Genomic DNA, 16,491 nt, shown 5'->3' with positions numbered 1-16,491 from the left:
TATTCTAAAATGTTTTGTTAAAATTTTCATATCTGCATTGTATATATATGCATACATATGTATGTATATATAGTATATATTGTGCATATATACACATATATGCAAACTTCTTTTCACGTATATTCTATCATTTCTATATAAATGTTGATATGTTCATATTCTATAGTTTTGACATATGCAGTAGTATCTCAAAGGAAAGATTTGTTTTTTATTGTTAATTTTTTAAAAACTAAGTAAAAACAGTCAAGAGCGTGGCCAAGTGGTGGAGTGAATGCCCAGCATGCAAGAAGCCCTGGGTTCACTTGCTTGGTACCACATACACAGAAAAAGCCCCAAGTGGTGCTATGTAATATTAGCCTTGAGAAAGCCCAGGGACAGTGCCCAGGTCCTGAGTTCAAGCCCCAGGGCTGGCACAAAAAAAAAAAGCAAACAAAAAAACCACACCTAAGTAAAAATTACTTTTCTGTATCGTTGTCCAGTGTTCTCTAGTAAGAAAGAAGTAAGAAATAACAAATTCTCTTTCCAAGCTTTTCTCTATATTTTGAGCTTTGATCCTAGGTATGTTATCAGTGAATTTGTTTTCTATGTCTTCATTTTAATTTTGAAAGAGAAGATACTTTTTAAATCTCTTTCCATGTCAATTAAGGTTACTATAGCTCTTCAAGAACAAAAAACCCAGTGGAGGAAAATCTTTTCTATGAGCAGATGGCTTTTGATACATCTAGGTTTTGCCATTTGTTTTAGTGCTTAAAATAAACATTATTTATAAGACCACTTACGTTTTGATGTTACTTAATGAGAAATATGCATCATTGATTTGACTAGCTTAAGAGGTCATTTAGAACTTGCCCGTTAACAAGCTGTAATCTGCTGAGCACAGGATGACTTTGTTTAACATTATCTATTCAGAGCTGATCGATGACAATAATTGTTTTATACCAATCAGTTCTGAAAGTTGCTAATTACATTGAAGGACATGAATATTAGCTATTTTACTATTATTTATTTAGAAAGTTGTAACCCATTCACCTTGGACTGAAATAAAAATCGTATTAAAACTTACTCTGCTTCTGAACAGTACTTAAAAAATTACATTTACTCACTACTGCTAGAAAATCAACAGGAAATGTAGGAAGTCCAAAGTTCATTTATGCTTATAGAATGAAGTATGGTAGAATCTCCACCTATAGTGAATCTTTTTATATCTATCCTTTATTAAACTGGGCCCTCTATAATATAAGAAATGGGTATATTTAAAAATGAAAGAACTCACTGTCTGTTTAGTCTGTAAGATATTATTGGAGGGAGCATGGGCTATAAGATAAGACAAATCTGAACTGCTTTCCTGACTCCACCATTTACTCATACTGGTTTTGTATCCTTGGGCTGATTACTTACCCTTTGTTTCTTCCCTGAACATGATCATGCCTTGTTCACAAGGATATTGTGAAACTTTCAGCATTAAATATAATACTTGGCACATTCATGGAGCTCAATAAATTTTAGTCCCTTTCCTGCACTGATAACACCTTCCTTGCCCACTCTGATGCTCCATTCTTTTAGCACTTTTACACACTCATCCTGCCTGAAGCCAGTTAAAGATTGATTGATTGTACCTTCCTGTGGATGGGTTTTAGCTTACTATCCTAACCATTATTACTTACTATACTCTTTAGTACCTAATCATGAATAAAAGAATTTGTCTTAGAAGGATTTTTTTCCTGCCTCGGCTAAATGTCTAGGATATTAGGACAATGGAAGGTTTCTCGAGAGCACACCATAAGCAGAGTTCCTGGGTGTTTCAATGTTGTTTCCGGGTATTTCTGGACATGGAGAAGGAAGGAGTCCATGACAGAAAACCATCTGGTTTTAGCACAATATTTTCAGGTAGCTTTAGTTTTTGTTCCTGCAGATCTCTTTTTGTTGGAAATGGACATACTTAGCTGGGTATGGTGGTGCACAGCTGTGTTTTCAAAACTCAAGAGGCAGAGGCAGGAGGTCACCAGTTCCACAACAGCCTGGGCCACAATAGCAGCCTTATCTACATAGCACAGCACTGTCTTGACATAAAATAGCACAATAGATCAGAACAGAATAAAATAATAAGCTAGCACACCTACTCCTCTAATGTTACATGAACAGAATCTGCCATTGTTCACCTTCTCAGTACCCTGAGGCGCAATTTTTATTATTTCTGGGAGAATTATTTTATCCAAAGTTTGTTTAAATTTTTCTCCCAAAGTCAGGTCTTCCCTGTGCACTCTTGGATATCGCCCCATTTCCCCCAAGGCAACACGAGTCACTTCTGTTGCTGAGCAGGGGTGACTTGGCAGTAACACCGCTGAACATGTGGATCCTTTCAAATAGCTATATGGCCTTAGACAATTATTAAACTTTTTGAGGCATGAATTTTCTATTTTCTCAAATGAGGCTAATAATAATCTTCACCTCCACAGTGATGCTGTATGTTTAGATCATGTGAGCCAAGGAAATGCTCACATATATGCATTAAAACACATGTATGTATGGCATTCCAATTGGCTATTATTTTTATTATAAAGTGATTTTTTTGAATTCCTCCTCTTCATCAACCATAATGTGATTTTGGTCAGACTAAAGAAATTTTCAGACTTCAGTACTTTATTATATCAGAAAAGCTATTTTTTAATAGAAGAACAACTCAAATAGGATAATTTGAAAAGTATTTTTGGAAAACATTTTCTATAATTATTGCTATATGACATAGTAATGTTTTCTATTACTAGTCTCTGGCTTGTTTTATGGATTGTCTTGCATATCTTCACTATTATATAAACTTAAAAATACTTTCTTTTTTTTTTTTTGCCAGTCCTGGGCTTGGGCTCAGGGCCTGAGCACTGTTCCTGGATTTTCTCAAGGCTAAGGCTCTACCACTTGAGCCACAGCACCACTTCTGGCTTTTTGCTATGTATGTGGTACTGAGGAATCGAACCCAGGTTCTTCGTGCATGCTAAGGAAGCACTCTACCACTAGGCCAAACTCCCAGCCTCTAAAAATACTTTCTTACAATGTCAGTCAGATGAAAAATGATTGTAAAATATATTTTAATTGCCATATTGTAATACAGAGAAAATTACAGGATACAAATTCACCTAAACTTTATTCCTATTTTTTTATTTCTGTCAAGATTCTAGTTATAAATATTTCATAATAAACAATGTTTAGCTATAGAAGCATAGACTTTGGGGAGAAAATAATAAAGTAGGTCCTAGTCTTACTTGTATCCATTCCTATTTGAGTAAAATGTATGTTTAGAGAAGGCAGTGTTCTCTTAGCTGGAAAGAGACAAAGATTTAATGTCCTCAGAATTTTTTGTAACTTGTGAGGCATTCATATAGACAAATAAAATGTTGGAAAATTATAGGGGGACAAGTTAAATCTTTATGGATGGCTCAGTTAGTATTTTCCAATGTGTGCTGCTCCTCTTCTAAATTCCTTTAGGTAAGTTCACTGTATTTTCCCTGTAAAATTGATATCACAGATTATCATTGTTTTAATGTTTCAAAAATTATGTTTACTTCCTTTCCAATCATATTTTGAAAAGACTAAAGAATGGGTTTGCTGAACAACAAATTTCATTTTTGGATCTATTGCTATTAGCTGTGTAATTAAAGGAAATTTATGTGACCTCTTTTTGTAGGCATTTTCTTATCTCTATATGAGATATTACAAGTATTTATCTGCTGGGCAGATAGATGGTTTGAGGCCAGTCCAGGAAAAATGTTTGAGTAACCTCTTCTTGACCAATAAGTGGACATAGAGGCACAAACATGGCATCTTATGTCATAATAAATGTAAACATGAGGCTCACAGGCCCAGTACATGCTCAGGCAGGAAGCCATTACTTGTCTTAAAAATAACTAGTTAAAAATATCTAGAGGAGGGCCGGGAGTTTGGCCTAGTGGTTAAAGTGCTTGCCTAGCATGCGTGAAGACCCGGGTTCGATTCCTTGGTACCACATACATAGAAAAAAGCCGGAAGTGGTGCTGAGGCTCAAGTGGTAGAGCTCTAGCCTTGAGAAAGTCCAAGGACAGTGCTCAGGCCCTGAGCTCAAGCCCAGGACTGGCAAAAAAAATATCTAGAGGAATGGTTCAACAGTAAAGTATCTGCCTACCAAGAATGAGTTCCTGAGTTCAAACCACCCATCAAAAGAAAGAAAGAAAGAGTGAAGGAAGGATGAAAGAAAGAAATTAAGATGAAAAGAAAGTAAAGGAAATGAAGGAAGGAGAGAGGGAATGAAGGAGGAAAATTCATTTCATAAAAGTATCCTTAAGATTAAATTTATCAATGGAACTAAAAAACAAAACCCTTAGAATAATACTTGGCACATAATTGCACAGTAAACATTAGCTACTGCTGTCTTCATTAAAGAAGTCTTAAGATGTTATGACTAAAGTGAAACATAGGCCTTGGCAGGTAACCCATTCCCTGTGACCCTACCTCTGTGAAGTCTGAAGCAGGATTATCATAAGGTTTTTTTTTTTTGTTTTTTTTTTTTCGGGGTGGGGGTGGTGAGTCATGGGGCTTGAACTTGGCCTGGGTGCTGTCCCTGAACTCTTCAGCTCAAGGCTACCACCCTAACCTCTGGGTCTGGGCACTGTCCCTGAGCTCTTCAGCTCAAGGCTACTGCTCTACCACTTCCCATTTTCTAGAAGTTAATTGGAGATAAGAGTCTCAGGTCCTTTTGTGCCCAGGGTGGCTTTGAACCTTGGTCCTTAGATCTCAGCCTCCTGAGTAGCTAGGATTACAGGCGTGAGCCACCACGCCAAGCTTGATTATCACAAGTTTTAAGCCAGCTTGTGTTCCATTGTGAGACCCTATCTCAAATACAAAAGCAAAAACATATGTCAATATTTTAAAGATTTTGTTATCACTGAATGAAAAAGTGAATTTACAATTACTTTAATGGCACCAAACACAATCTTCAAGCCAGCTAACCTATTAGTGGAAATGATAGGACTTTATAAGATAACCTTTAAATATTTTAAAAGCCAGTTATACATCGTTGCAGTACCCTATACTTAATTTCAGCTGTGTAATATTTTATTATACATCTGTGAATACAATCTACATTTGTAAATAACATACTACCATTTTTTTTAGTGGAAAGCCTAAGACTTTGCTCGATATGAATTATCACACATAAGTTTGACTTTGAAGTTTGTGTTTCAAGTAAAAATGTTCAGTGCATGTTTTATCTCCTTATTTACACTAACAGGTTCAGAGAAGATGGCGAGGCTATAGGATTCGGAAGTACTTCTTTAATTATTTTTATTTGAAACAGTACTTGAAAGCTATCTCAGAGACCAATGATGCAATTAGGTAAGTAATACCACCTACTCATGAGGGTTCTACAGAAGAGAGATCAATGTGTATGCATTATTACTAGACTTAGAAATGAGTTCTGGAATTTTGTGATGCTTTAGGCAGAAATGTATTGATAAGAGATCGTTATATAATTCCAGTTATATGTTGTATAGTTATATGTTTATGAGAGAACACCTTGTTCCTATGCAAAATCTTTAGTTTTATGAAACCATCCTATATTGATGTAGGTTTATCTATAAAGCAATTCCACACATGAAACCATAAGTAAAACTCTTAGATATATTTTGAGAACTTAATTCTAGAAACTTGCTTCTCAAAGAAGAAAATATCAAGGAATATATTAAAAAAGAGCTGTCAATTTTTCAAGAGCTATGTAATGTGTGATTGTTGTTCTTAATGTCCTATGTTATTTCTCATCTCTTTTGTTGTCCCTTGGTTATTCTCATATTGTTACAGTATCTTATCTCGTTATCTGGTGTATTGTATATACATTTATTTGTTTATTTGAAATAGGGAAGGGAGGGGGGAAAACAAGATCAAGGAAGGGGGTGGGGGAGGGAAATGGGGACAAAAACATGAGAAAGGGTATCAATGTGTGTGAAGTAATGTACATTCTATCTGGTGAATATAATTGTAACCCCTCTATTAATTACAATATAAATTATGAAAAAAGGAGCTGTCAGTTTTAGAATACTGCCTGTTTTCAAAATATTAAAAAATCATCTACCTGCGAAGGTAAGATTAAATCAATTTAAACTATGAGGTATCTGCTGTCAATGTCTGCAAAGCTAAAGACACCATATTCTTATGTATTCAATACTATTCTTTCAACTATTCCAAAGTGCTTTGTGTTAAATTTTCTTATTACTTTTCCTTGGTTTTATTTGTTTTGATGTTTGAACACATGACATTGGGCTTGCTAAGTAGGCATTCTATAGCCCTCGTTTCACTATTTTGTGAGAGAAATTTTAATCCTCTTGTGGTATGCCCCCATCCTAAGGATTTATGTCTACAATGTTACTCAATAAAAAGGAAATGGTAAATAATAGCCCCTATGTAATATTTTTCAAAATTTGTTCCACATATATTATTTTACTTAATATTCCTAGGATTGACAAATTATAATAATTTGCTTAAAAAGTTTTGATGGAGATGTCCCAAATAATATAAGATATATCTTCTATTTCTTATGCATGTTATAGATATAAATGATACAGTTTTATAAGCTATATGTAAGCTGGACATGGTAGTGAATATCTACAATGCCAGTATTCTGCAGGCTCAGACTGATTCAGCAGGATCACAAATTTAAGGCCAGCTTGAGCTATAGAGTCAATTTTAAGCCAGCCTAACCTACATAAAAATACTCTATTTCATTTATTATAAATGCTCAAATGGTAAATTATGCATACATTTTACAATAATTTAAAATATCCTACAGCCAAAATACTTCTGCTTCTAAGCATTTCATACAAGGTGCAGTCTGAGTATTTCTGTTACCCTTTTTTAGCTAGTGGGCTTTTAAGGGACTAAATGGTAGAAATAGTTTTATTATTTCCAAATGGTCATTAAGTATATAGCTTTTTAGTAGAAATCATTTTATTTCCATTTTATGTTATGTTAGCAACGTTATAAATGCCAATGACTGACATTGTACAAGTTGCCTTAGAAACAGCCCAAAGGAGAAAGACCTGAGGGAAAACTGAATGGTTGAGTCAAGACAGGATGGAGTCATGGGCTTAGAGGAACTTCTCAGAGGCACAAAGCTGAGTCCTGCAAGTTGTGCAGAAACTAGGGAAATACCACACAAAATGTAAATGGGCTTGATGCATGAAACAGAAGGTAAGGGTAACCTAGGATTAAATGCACATAGTACATATGACTGGAATCATATCTCACCCCAGGGCATTTAGACATAGCAAAGTGTCCATTATTTTCAGATCATTGGATGTACTGACCTCTCAAAGTGAGAAGGGTTATGATTACATTTGTTTGTTTGTGTGTGTGTGTGTGTGTGTGTGTGTGTGTATGCATATGTTTTTATCACACATGTTCTACCTTACTAGTTATTTTTAAATTGTAAATTTTAAACATCTATTTGGATTATTACTTTAATTGAGAATGCAGTATTTTTCCTCCTGATGGAAAAATACACACAACATATATTTAAATTGCTTTTTCCCTTTATTTATTTTTTTAAATTCAAATACTGGACTCTAGATAGTCTAGTTCCTTTGCACTGTGTACCAAATTATATACAAAATGGCTTGGAAATGATTTCCCAATCAGAAATCTGGAAGCAGCTATGCCCTGTGTCTAGGCTTGAGATCTCTCTGAGGCTGCAATTGGGGTGTCAGCCAAGGTGGCTGCCTCTTTTGAATGGTGGATAGGAAGAGTCATTCCGAATCTACTTTTAGGAACTGTAATTCCTCTGGCTGTTACACCATAGTGTCTTGTTACATGGGGCCTGTCCAAAAGCAGTTATACCTGGAGAGATTAGCTTCCTCTGAGCAAGTAAGCCAGAGGCCAGGAGAGAACATCAAGATGGTAACCACATTTATGTAACTTAATATCCAAAATGAATCTAGTTGCTTTCACTATTATCCATTAAGCCCAGAAACTAAGTCTATCCCATACTCCAAGAGAGGGGTTTACACAGGAATGAATTCCCAAAGGAGAGTGATGGGAGGCCATTTTAAAGACATTATCTCACACACTGACTTGTATATAGTATTTCAATATAGCTGTCTGCTTTCAGCATTTTGCCATTGATATAAGTTACTTGACACTTACTTAAAACATCTTATTCTATATTTATCACTATTTAAAATTTTTTGTTATCTGAAAGCACTTGTATTTTATTCTAATTACTTATTGATAATATCTGGATTTCAGTGCAGATGAGGGCATTAGTCCAGTCCCTTGTCTTTGGATGAGATTAAATTATCTAGAGTAAAAAGAAACTTAGTAAATCATTTTTCATTTGAATTGCATAGGATACTAAATAACATTGAGTTTAACATTGGTTTATATTATCATCTTTGAGTGGGTGAATTGACATGTTCTATATTTAACAGTTAAAACATTATGCAATGCACATGGGAAAACATACTTTCTTATCCAAGAGTTGAACTATTACAAAGATGAATGAGACTGATTAAGGCTGAGTTTGTGCCTGGTAGACATGTCCTTTGTAATCCCTAACCTGATTTCAAGTTCTGCCCCAGGTTATGAAAAGAATTATGTAATGAAATTAAAAATTAGCTACCGAGGTACAAATTGGAAGCATTAATAAAGCATTTTAGCTTGGAGTACAGGAAACTATTATTTCTTTATCTTTTGACATAAATTTAAGATACAAATAATGTATCTCCCAAATTTAATGTGTGAATGAATCAAATGATTATAATAATACTGCTGTTTTGAATGTCAATCTGATATTTATCAAAACAAAATCATTTCTCAACACATTAATTTTGTATAGTATGACTTAACTAGGGAGACTTTTATCTTTAGTGAATATTAGACTTTACCTTTGTTTTGATGTGTCAGGAAAGTTTTTAAAAGCACATATATATATAAAGTAGATAATATATAAAATCATATATTGTATATGTACATACAGTATTACCTTCATTGAGTTAAAATTCCCACACCACTCAATACATGCATTTTAAGGGAACTATTTTGTTTATGTGGGTTTTTTGTGCATTTCAAAGTAATACCATCCTTATTGCTTTTTTTCTTTTTTTTTTTTTGCCAGTCCTGGGCTTGAGCTCAGGGCCTGAGCACTGTCCTTGGATTTTCTCAAGGCTAGAACTCTACCACTTGATGAGCCTTAGCAACACGTCAGGCTTTTTTCCATGTAGGTGGCACCAAGGTATCAAACCCGGATCTTCGTTCATACTAAGCAAGCACTCTACCACTAGGCCAGACTCCAGGCCCCATTGCTTTTAATTTAAAACACTTGTTTTCCTCATGTGGCATAGCAATTCTATATCCTGTACCAGTCATTTCCAATTCTTTTCTCTCCTCAGCCCTATAACCATGAAGCATTCTTGCACATGCTAAACATTTATATTGAATCTTGCTGTATGCACACTTTTATGACCTTTTTCACTTAGCATGATGTATTCAGGGTTCATCTATGACATAATATGCATCCTATTTCATATCTTTTCATTGAAAAATACCATTCCATTGAATGGGCAGTCATGAAACTTTTGTCCGTTAATCTGCTTATGAACATGTGAATCACTCCTAATATGGGCTATTGTAAATAATACGGCTATGAACACATTCTTGTAATGAGGTGTTTTTTTTAAACATGTCAACATATGTTTTCATGAAATCTTTAAGCTGATAAATTTAAGATCTAAGGACTTAAGAATAGTTATGGTGGATATAGATACATCTGGCTTAGAATTGGAGTTCTCTAACTTTTTACCCATGTGACCTTAAGCTAGCGGCCCAGTCATATAAGTTAGAGTCCATTGTCTGTATACTGAGGTAGAGATTTTCACTTTGTGCATATTGTAAAGAATCCAGTATATGAAACACTGAGAACATAGTTCACATTTGACAAATGACTGCTATTACTAGGAGGAAGGTAGAAAAAATAGGGGAATGATACAACCAAATCAGAGAAAGCACTTATTCCACAATTTAGATTTGTATCTGATAATGACATAACCAAATCAGAGAAAGCACTCATTCCACAATTTAGATTTGTATCTGATAAAGAAAGGAGGAAGGAAGGAGAAGAAATGGAAATAGCAAGGCACCTCCAAGGAAGGTACAGTAATCTGATCGGTGGTTCTGAAGCCAGAGACACCCCAGAAGAGCATCACAGGCCTTGTCAGAATAGCCCTTCCCCAACACACCATCACTCTCACTGGATAGTGGTGATCTTTGTATGAATGTATTGGTGAATCAAGTGGTATATCATTGCATTTATTACATAATCATTTTATAATCTCTTTTTTCCTGAGGTTTCAAAAATTTCTTTGACCATTTTTTATTGTAATGTATAGAGGGGTCACAGTTACATTCACCAGAGGGTACATCACTTCTTACACACTGACACGCTCTCTCATGTTTTTGTCCCCATTTCCCTCCCCCACCTACTCCTAATTATCTTGTTTTTCTCCCTTTCCTTTCCTATTTCAAATAAACAAATAAATGTATATTCAATATACCAGGTAACAAAGTCATATAATGTAACAATATAAGAGCAACAAAAGAGAAGAGAAATAACATAGTACATTAAGAACAACAATCATATATACAAAGCTCTTGTTTCCACATCCTGAAGGTCCTTTCATTTAGTCTCATCCTATATGGACTTATGTATCTAGGTTTTGAGCTATTGTAGTCCTCTGCTAGGAGAGCCCTAGGTTTGTACTAATTTTTACAAATGAAGGAAACCATTGAGCCTATGTTCCTTTGGGTCTGGCTTTCCATTTCCTTCCAAATGGGATGATGTTATTCATTCTGATGGCAGCATAGAATTCCTTTCTGTATAAATACCACATCTTTGTGATCCATTCATTTATGGAGAAGCATCTGGGTTGGTTCCATATCTTTGCTATGGTAAATAGTGCTGCAGTGAACATTGTTGTGCTAGTGGCTTTAGTATGTCCTTGTTTCTGGATGATTGGGTCAATGCCAAGTAGTGAATTGCTGGGTCATAGGGGAGCTCTACATTTAGTCTTTTGAGGAACCTCCATACTGCTTTCCATAGTGGTTGAATGAGTTTACACTCCCACCAACAGTGTAGTAGTGATCCCTCCTGACCACATCCCTGCTAGCATCTATTGTTATTAGATTTCTTGATCATGGACATTCTAACTGGAGTAAGATTGAATCTCAGAGTTGTTTTGATTCGCATTTTTTTATAGATAGAGATGTTGAGCATTTCTTCATGTGTCTATAGGCCAGAATGACTATTTTTTTTTTTAGCAGTCCTGGGGCTTGAACTCAGGACCTGGGCACTGTCCCTGAGCCTCAAGGCTAGTGCTCTACACTTGAGCCACAGCACCATTTCTGGCCTTTTCTGTATATGTGGGACCAAGGAATCTAACCCAGGGCTTCATGCATGTTAGGCAAGCACTCTACCACTAGGCTACACTCCAGCCCTGAGAATGACTACTTTATGCGCGCGCGCGCGCGAGTGTGTGTGTGTGTGTGTGTGTAGGTCATGGAGTTTGAACTCAGCCTGGTTCCTATCCCTGAGCTCTTCAGCTTAAGGCTACCACCCTACCCCTTGAGCCAGGGTCCCACTTCTGTTTTCTAGTGTTTAATTGGAGATTAGAGTCTCACGTTCTTTAGTGCCTGGGATGGCTCTGAACTGTGATCCTCAGCTCTCAGTCTCCTGAGTAATTAGGATTACAGGCCTGAGCCACCACACCCAGCTTTGAAATGACAACTTTTATGAGTAGTTACATTTATTGTTTTGAGAACCCTTCAGTTCTCCAATATATTCTTATTTTTGTGATAATTTTCTCACTTCTCTATGTTTCTTCTCTTTTCAGTATTTTCTTTTATTTATGTATTTTCAGTTTTTTATGACAAAGTCTCACTATGTAGTGCATCCTATCCTTGAACGTTCAATCCTTTGCCTCAAGAGCCTTGGAATTATAGACATGTACCACCTTATCCAGCTTTTTTCTATTTCTTCATGTGTTTTCATTAGTAGATTTTAGGGCATCTAGAAGTAGTACATGCTATTACACTTTTCTGCCTCCTTTCTACAGTGGGCCTTTTTCTTCCATTCTGTTTTGGTAACAGACTTCCTTCTTGCCATTCTACTAGCATTTTAATTTTAGTAACACTTTTTAACTTTACCGAAGTATTTCCACTATTTGGCTATTTCTTTTTCATGCCATTTTTCTTATTAATAAACTAACTCACATTTCTGATGTTATTAGCATCTTGATGTAAAGCAGAATACACCTGATGTGGCTCAGATAGTGCTAAAAGAAAGGATGATTTGCAGTGATGTTGGCAGGGTTAAAGACCCAGGAAAGGAGGTATTATACTGAGAGACCAGAAACAAGAGGAAGATGTCACCATTGCCATAGTTAAAGGGTTGACAGGAAGATACAGAGCTAACAGAATACAGTGAGAACCAAGTTCCCTCCAAACCTTTGGCCACAAATTGTACTAAGATCAGGTTATATAGTTGATCACCAAAGGTTAAGTTTTAACCCAGGTCTTTACTATCAAATTCCTCCCTGATTTAAAACTTCTTCTTTCCATCTTCCTTTTTTATGTCACACAATTGGTTATATTTTAAAGTGTCTGTTGATACTCATAAGAAATAGAAATAATTTGAATGCCCCACATCAAGTAGGTTTTGTTGAATGGTTGGCTTTGTTTACTCTTAAAGTCATTGAAGACAGCTAACCCATTTTCACTAGAGAATGCTCAAACATCAGAAATACATGAAGGTTTATAGAGGAAATTAATGCTAGAGCTTCATTTGAGTATAGGCTGAAAGAAGGGCCTTGAATTTCATTCCGACAGTCTACTATATTTGAGTCATAGGACTTTTCTCAATTTCTTCAGAAAGCTTATCTTTGATTCCTGCAGAGATAAAAGATTGGATGATAGAGTTCTTTGTGTTAAAATAATAACTAAAAGTGTATAGCTACTTTACTTGCGCAGAATTCAGGTGGCACTCTAGAGCTTATGATGTCAAGAACAATAGTCCTTTTCCAGGATATTGTGTCATTTTTCATGTATGAAATATGAATTGAATGACTGAAGAAAATAAAAGCTCTTTGGTTGGGATATGTTTGATGTGTGGTGTTGAATTCCAGATGTCACTATCATGTTGAACATTGCCCCAAAATAACCTGTATCCTCCAGCAAACAAACCTGGGATTTTAAGAGGCTGGAGAGTCAACAAGTGTTGATAACAAGTCTTAGAAGAAGGCATGACATTTCTTTCCAGTTCTTTTTAGACCATCCATTTTTAAAAGGACAAATATGAGGATAAAGGATTTGAGGTCAACATAAAAAAACATATTCCCGATAATTAGAGCCGTCAATAATAGGCTGATATATATGGTCCATAATGTAAGGTCCACATGTATGAACAAAATAAAATCAAAGCTGGTGCAGACTGGATTCAAGCAATAAATGTGCAACTAGAAGGTTTTCAATATCTCCTTAAGTCTGAGATAATATGCTAAATTTGGTAATACATTGAAAAGCTACACAAGTTTATATTTTTGTTCAACATTAATTTTTCAAAAATATAAAATTTTAGCCAGGTGCTGGTGGCTCACGCCCATAATTCTAGCTACTGAGGAGGCTGAGATCATGGTTCAAAGCCAGTTGGGGCACTAAAGACTCTTATCTCCAGTTAACCACCAGAAAACTGGAAGTGGTGCTGTGACTCATGTGGTAGAGGACTAACCTTGAGCTGAAGCATTCAGGGACAGTGCCCAGGCCCAGAGTTCAGGCCTCACAGCTGACAAAAAAAAATTATAAAAGTATGGATTTTATAAAACTAAAGAAAAAAATAAGTTAACCTAATCAATAGCTTAAGAAATGTGGTAAAGTATATATGTAATGTTCATATGTCACGATCAAGATTATAATATGTGTGAATAGAGAACTTGTAGGAACACATGCATATGAGTGTATGTTTAAAACTTTTAAGTTAAAAATGCTCTAGATAACCATCAAGCAATTTTATGAAATTTTCATAATATTAAAAAGTATATTTGGAGCTAGCTTATTTACTATTGGATCATAAAGGTTGATTTTCATTCTATACCCTTACAAATCATGGAATTTATCTTTCACACTTTTGGTGAGGAATAACTTGAAATTATAAATATGAATAGTATTCTCCTTTTAATTTTATATTAAGAAGTTCTTGGATTCATTGACATGCTTGCCAAAATGCTAATGGCAAGGTCTCTTGTAATACATTACCAGCTTTCACGGCATGTATTATGCTGATGAAATCTCACATTTATGAAACAGACTTGCAGTGCTTTCCAGATCCCTAGACAACTCAGTCGTATTAGCATGAATGGGCTGAGGGTGTGGCTTTATTGGTTATAAAATGCATAGAGCCAATATCATAGCTTAGCATAAAACACTGACATCATTATTATTTTCATGTGTCCAAACTTCAGTTGTACTGTAACAAATTCTCTTAGATTTAAAAATTCTGTTTCTGTTTATTCTTAAACTCCATAAGAGATTTTCCTGGAAACTATAGTCACAACTCAGAACTAAACACCACCAAACAGCTTCTGTTTTGATGTATTTATGTAAGACTTCTCTCAACTACTGTCATTGCAGTCTGGTAATTTGTTTTTATTTTGAAGGATAAAACAAAAACCAAGTTACTGGTCTTTACAACTTATGTGTCTGGATTCTAGCAAACACAATTCAAGAGATTTGAACATAATCTCCTATCCTTTCAATAGTTACCTTAGAACCTCAGTATTTTGGCCACCAGTCTTGAAGTAATCTTACTCTGGCAGAAGATCATGCAGAGCCAACAAATGCAGTAAATATAGCAGATACTAAAAATTAAGATCACTTCTGCATCAGGGAAAAACTGTATAAAGATTTCTAGATCTCTGGAGTTGAGGTCACTTAATAGACTGAGCTATGTAAGCAGCACATTCCCAATTGTGCTTTAATTAGCAAATAAACAGGAACATGAAGGAAATCAGCACACTCCTCTAGACTGGAATATGCAGTCTCCCCAACTCAGAGCAGCCTCCTAGAGTGAAGTCTACAGGACAGTGTTTATATCTGCCTTCCTTTATTGTCATGTATGCATTCTTCTGAACTTTCACGGGCATAGTCTGAAAGTCACATTAATATTAAATGGAAAAAGAGAAATACAAATGGGAAATATAGGAGCCCATTGGGATAAACTACATGCTTAATAGCAGTAAGTTCCTTGTTAGGTACAGACAAAACACCATAATTGAGTAGTTGTTGACATGTAAGCACAAAGAAAAGGCATATTTTCATTCCAGCCTCATTCAGAACCTCTGGTTCTAGGGAGAGCATGCCTATACTTTTGGTAAATAACAAGGGAAAAAGCAGTCTGCTGTGTTATCATCAAAAATGTATTAAGTACTTAGCTAAGCCCAGCATTTAGGTGGATATATTTAGACACTGCAGACAATGACCAAATAAATAGAGGGCAATCACAATCAGGTTTACCTCGTGCCTATAATGTTTTATATGTCATTTCCTTTCTGAACATACACTTTCTTTTGGAATGTATGTTCTGTGTATTTTGATTCTCTTCAACTCCTGCGTGGTCATGGAAGATACTGCATGGGGAATGCTGTGTGTGTGCTATTATGTGCCCCTAGAAGAGAGATGTCACTGTAGCCATCTTTACTCTGGATCAGAACAGCTGTTCCTTTTCCAGTTTCCTTCACAGCTAGAGGCTTTTGTGGTGGTGGTGGTGGTGGTTTTCCCTGTGCTTCTCCACTATTCAGTGTGCCATCCATTAGATAGGTCCAGCAAATCTTTTGTGTTCACATACCATGTCAAAAATTTGTTTTCCTCCATAAACCTTTGGTGCCAAGCACAGAAAATTAATTTGCACAATTCTTTAAATTCATGTTGAATTGAACTCTGTAGCATTTGATAACTCTCTTGCCAAGCAAATCAGCTCGGGACCATTCTAGTTTACCTTATCAGAAGTTCTGCCAACCGTTTATCCCAAAAGTAAAAGGTCTGAGACCTCCATTTCTTTCCTCCAAAGATTGATTGATTGATTGATTGATTGATTGATTGATTTTGCCAGTCCTGGATTTGAGCTCAGAGCCTGAGCACTGTCCTTGGCCTTTCTCAAGGCTAGAGCTCTACCACTTGAGCCTCAGCACCACTTCCGGCTTTTTTCTAATATGCGGTACCAATCGAGCCCGCATCTTCATGCATGCTAGGCAAGCACTCTACCACTAGGCCAAACTCCCAGCCCCCAAAGATATATTTTTAAGATTTTATACCTGTATTAAATTGCCCATAATCTCCTCGGTGATCTGCAGTTCATGCCCCGGTGTTGGGTCCATTCATCAACCCATGTGAGTTCTTTCCTAAAGTCATGGTTCCCATGATCTCTCTCAGTTC

The 16,491-nt window shown here is 35.8% G+C and overlaps 1 protein-coding gene across 5 annotated transcripts in view; it reads left to right on the top strand.

Annotated features, from left to right (window-relative positions):
* LOC150038948 (spermatogenesis-associated protein 17-like) overlaps positions 1 to 16,491 on the top strand; it is a 146,314-nt gene that overhangs the window by 25,509 nt on the left and 104,314 nt on the right. For all 5 annotated transcript variants that reach the window (XM_090328180.1, XM_090328182.1, XM_090328178.1 and 2 more), the window contains exon 5: positions 5,258 to 5,361. In XM_090328180.1, the coding sequence (XP_090184306.1) occupies positions 5,258 to 5,361 (104 nt within the window). The remainder of the gene's footprint in view (positions 1 to 5,257; positions 5,362 to 16,491) is intronic.

This window comes from Megascapheus bottae, unplaced genomic scaffold, assembly GCF_031878675.1.
Source record: "Megascapheus bottae isolate mThoBot1 unplaced genomic scaffold, mThoBot2.hap1 H_2, whole genome shotgun sequence".
In the NCBI taxonomy this organism is placed as follows: Eukaryota; Metazoa; Chordata; class Mammalia; order Rodentia; family Geomyidae; genus Megascapheus; species Megascapheus bottae.
The sequence above is the reverse complement of the archived record's forward strand: the minus strand, read 5'-3'. Positions and strand labels throughout refer to the sequence as shown.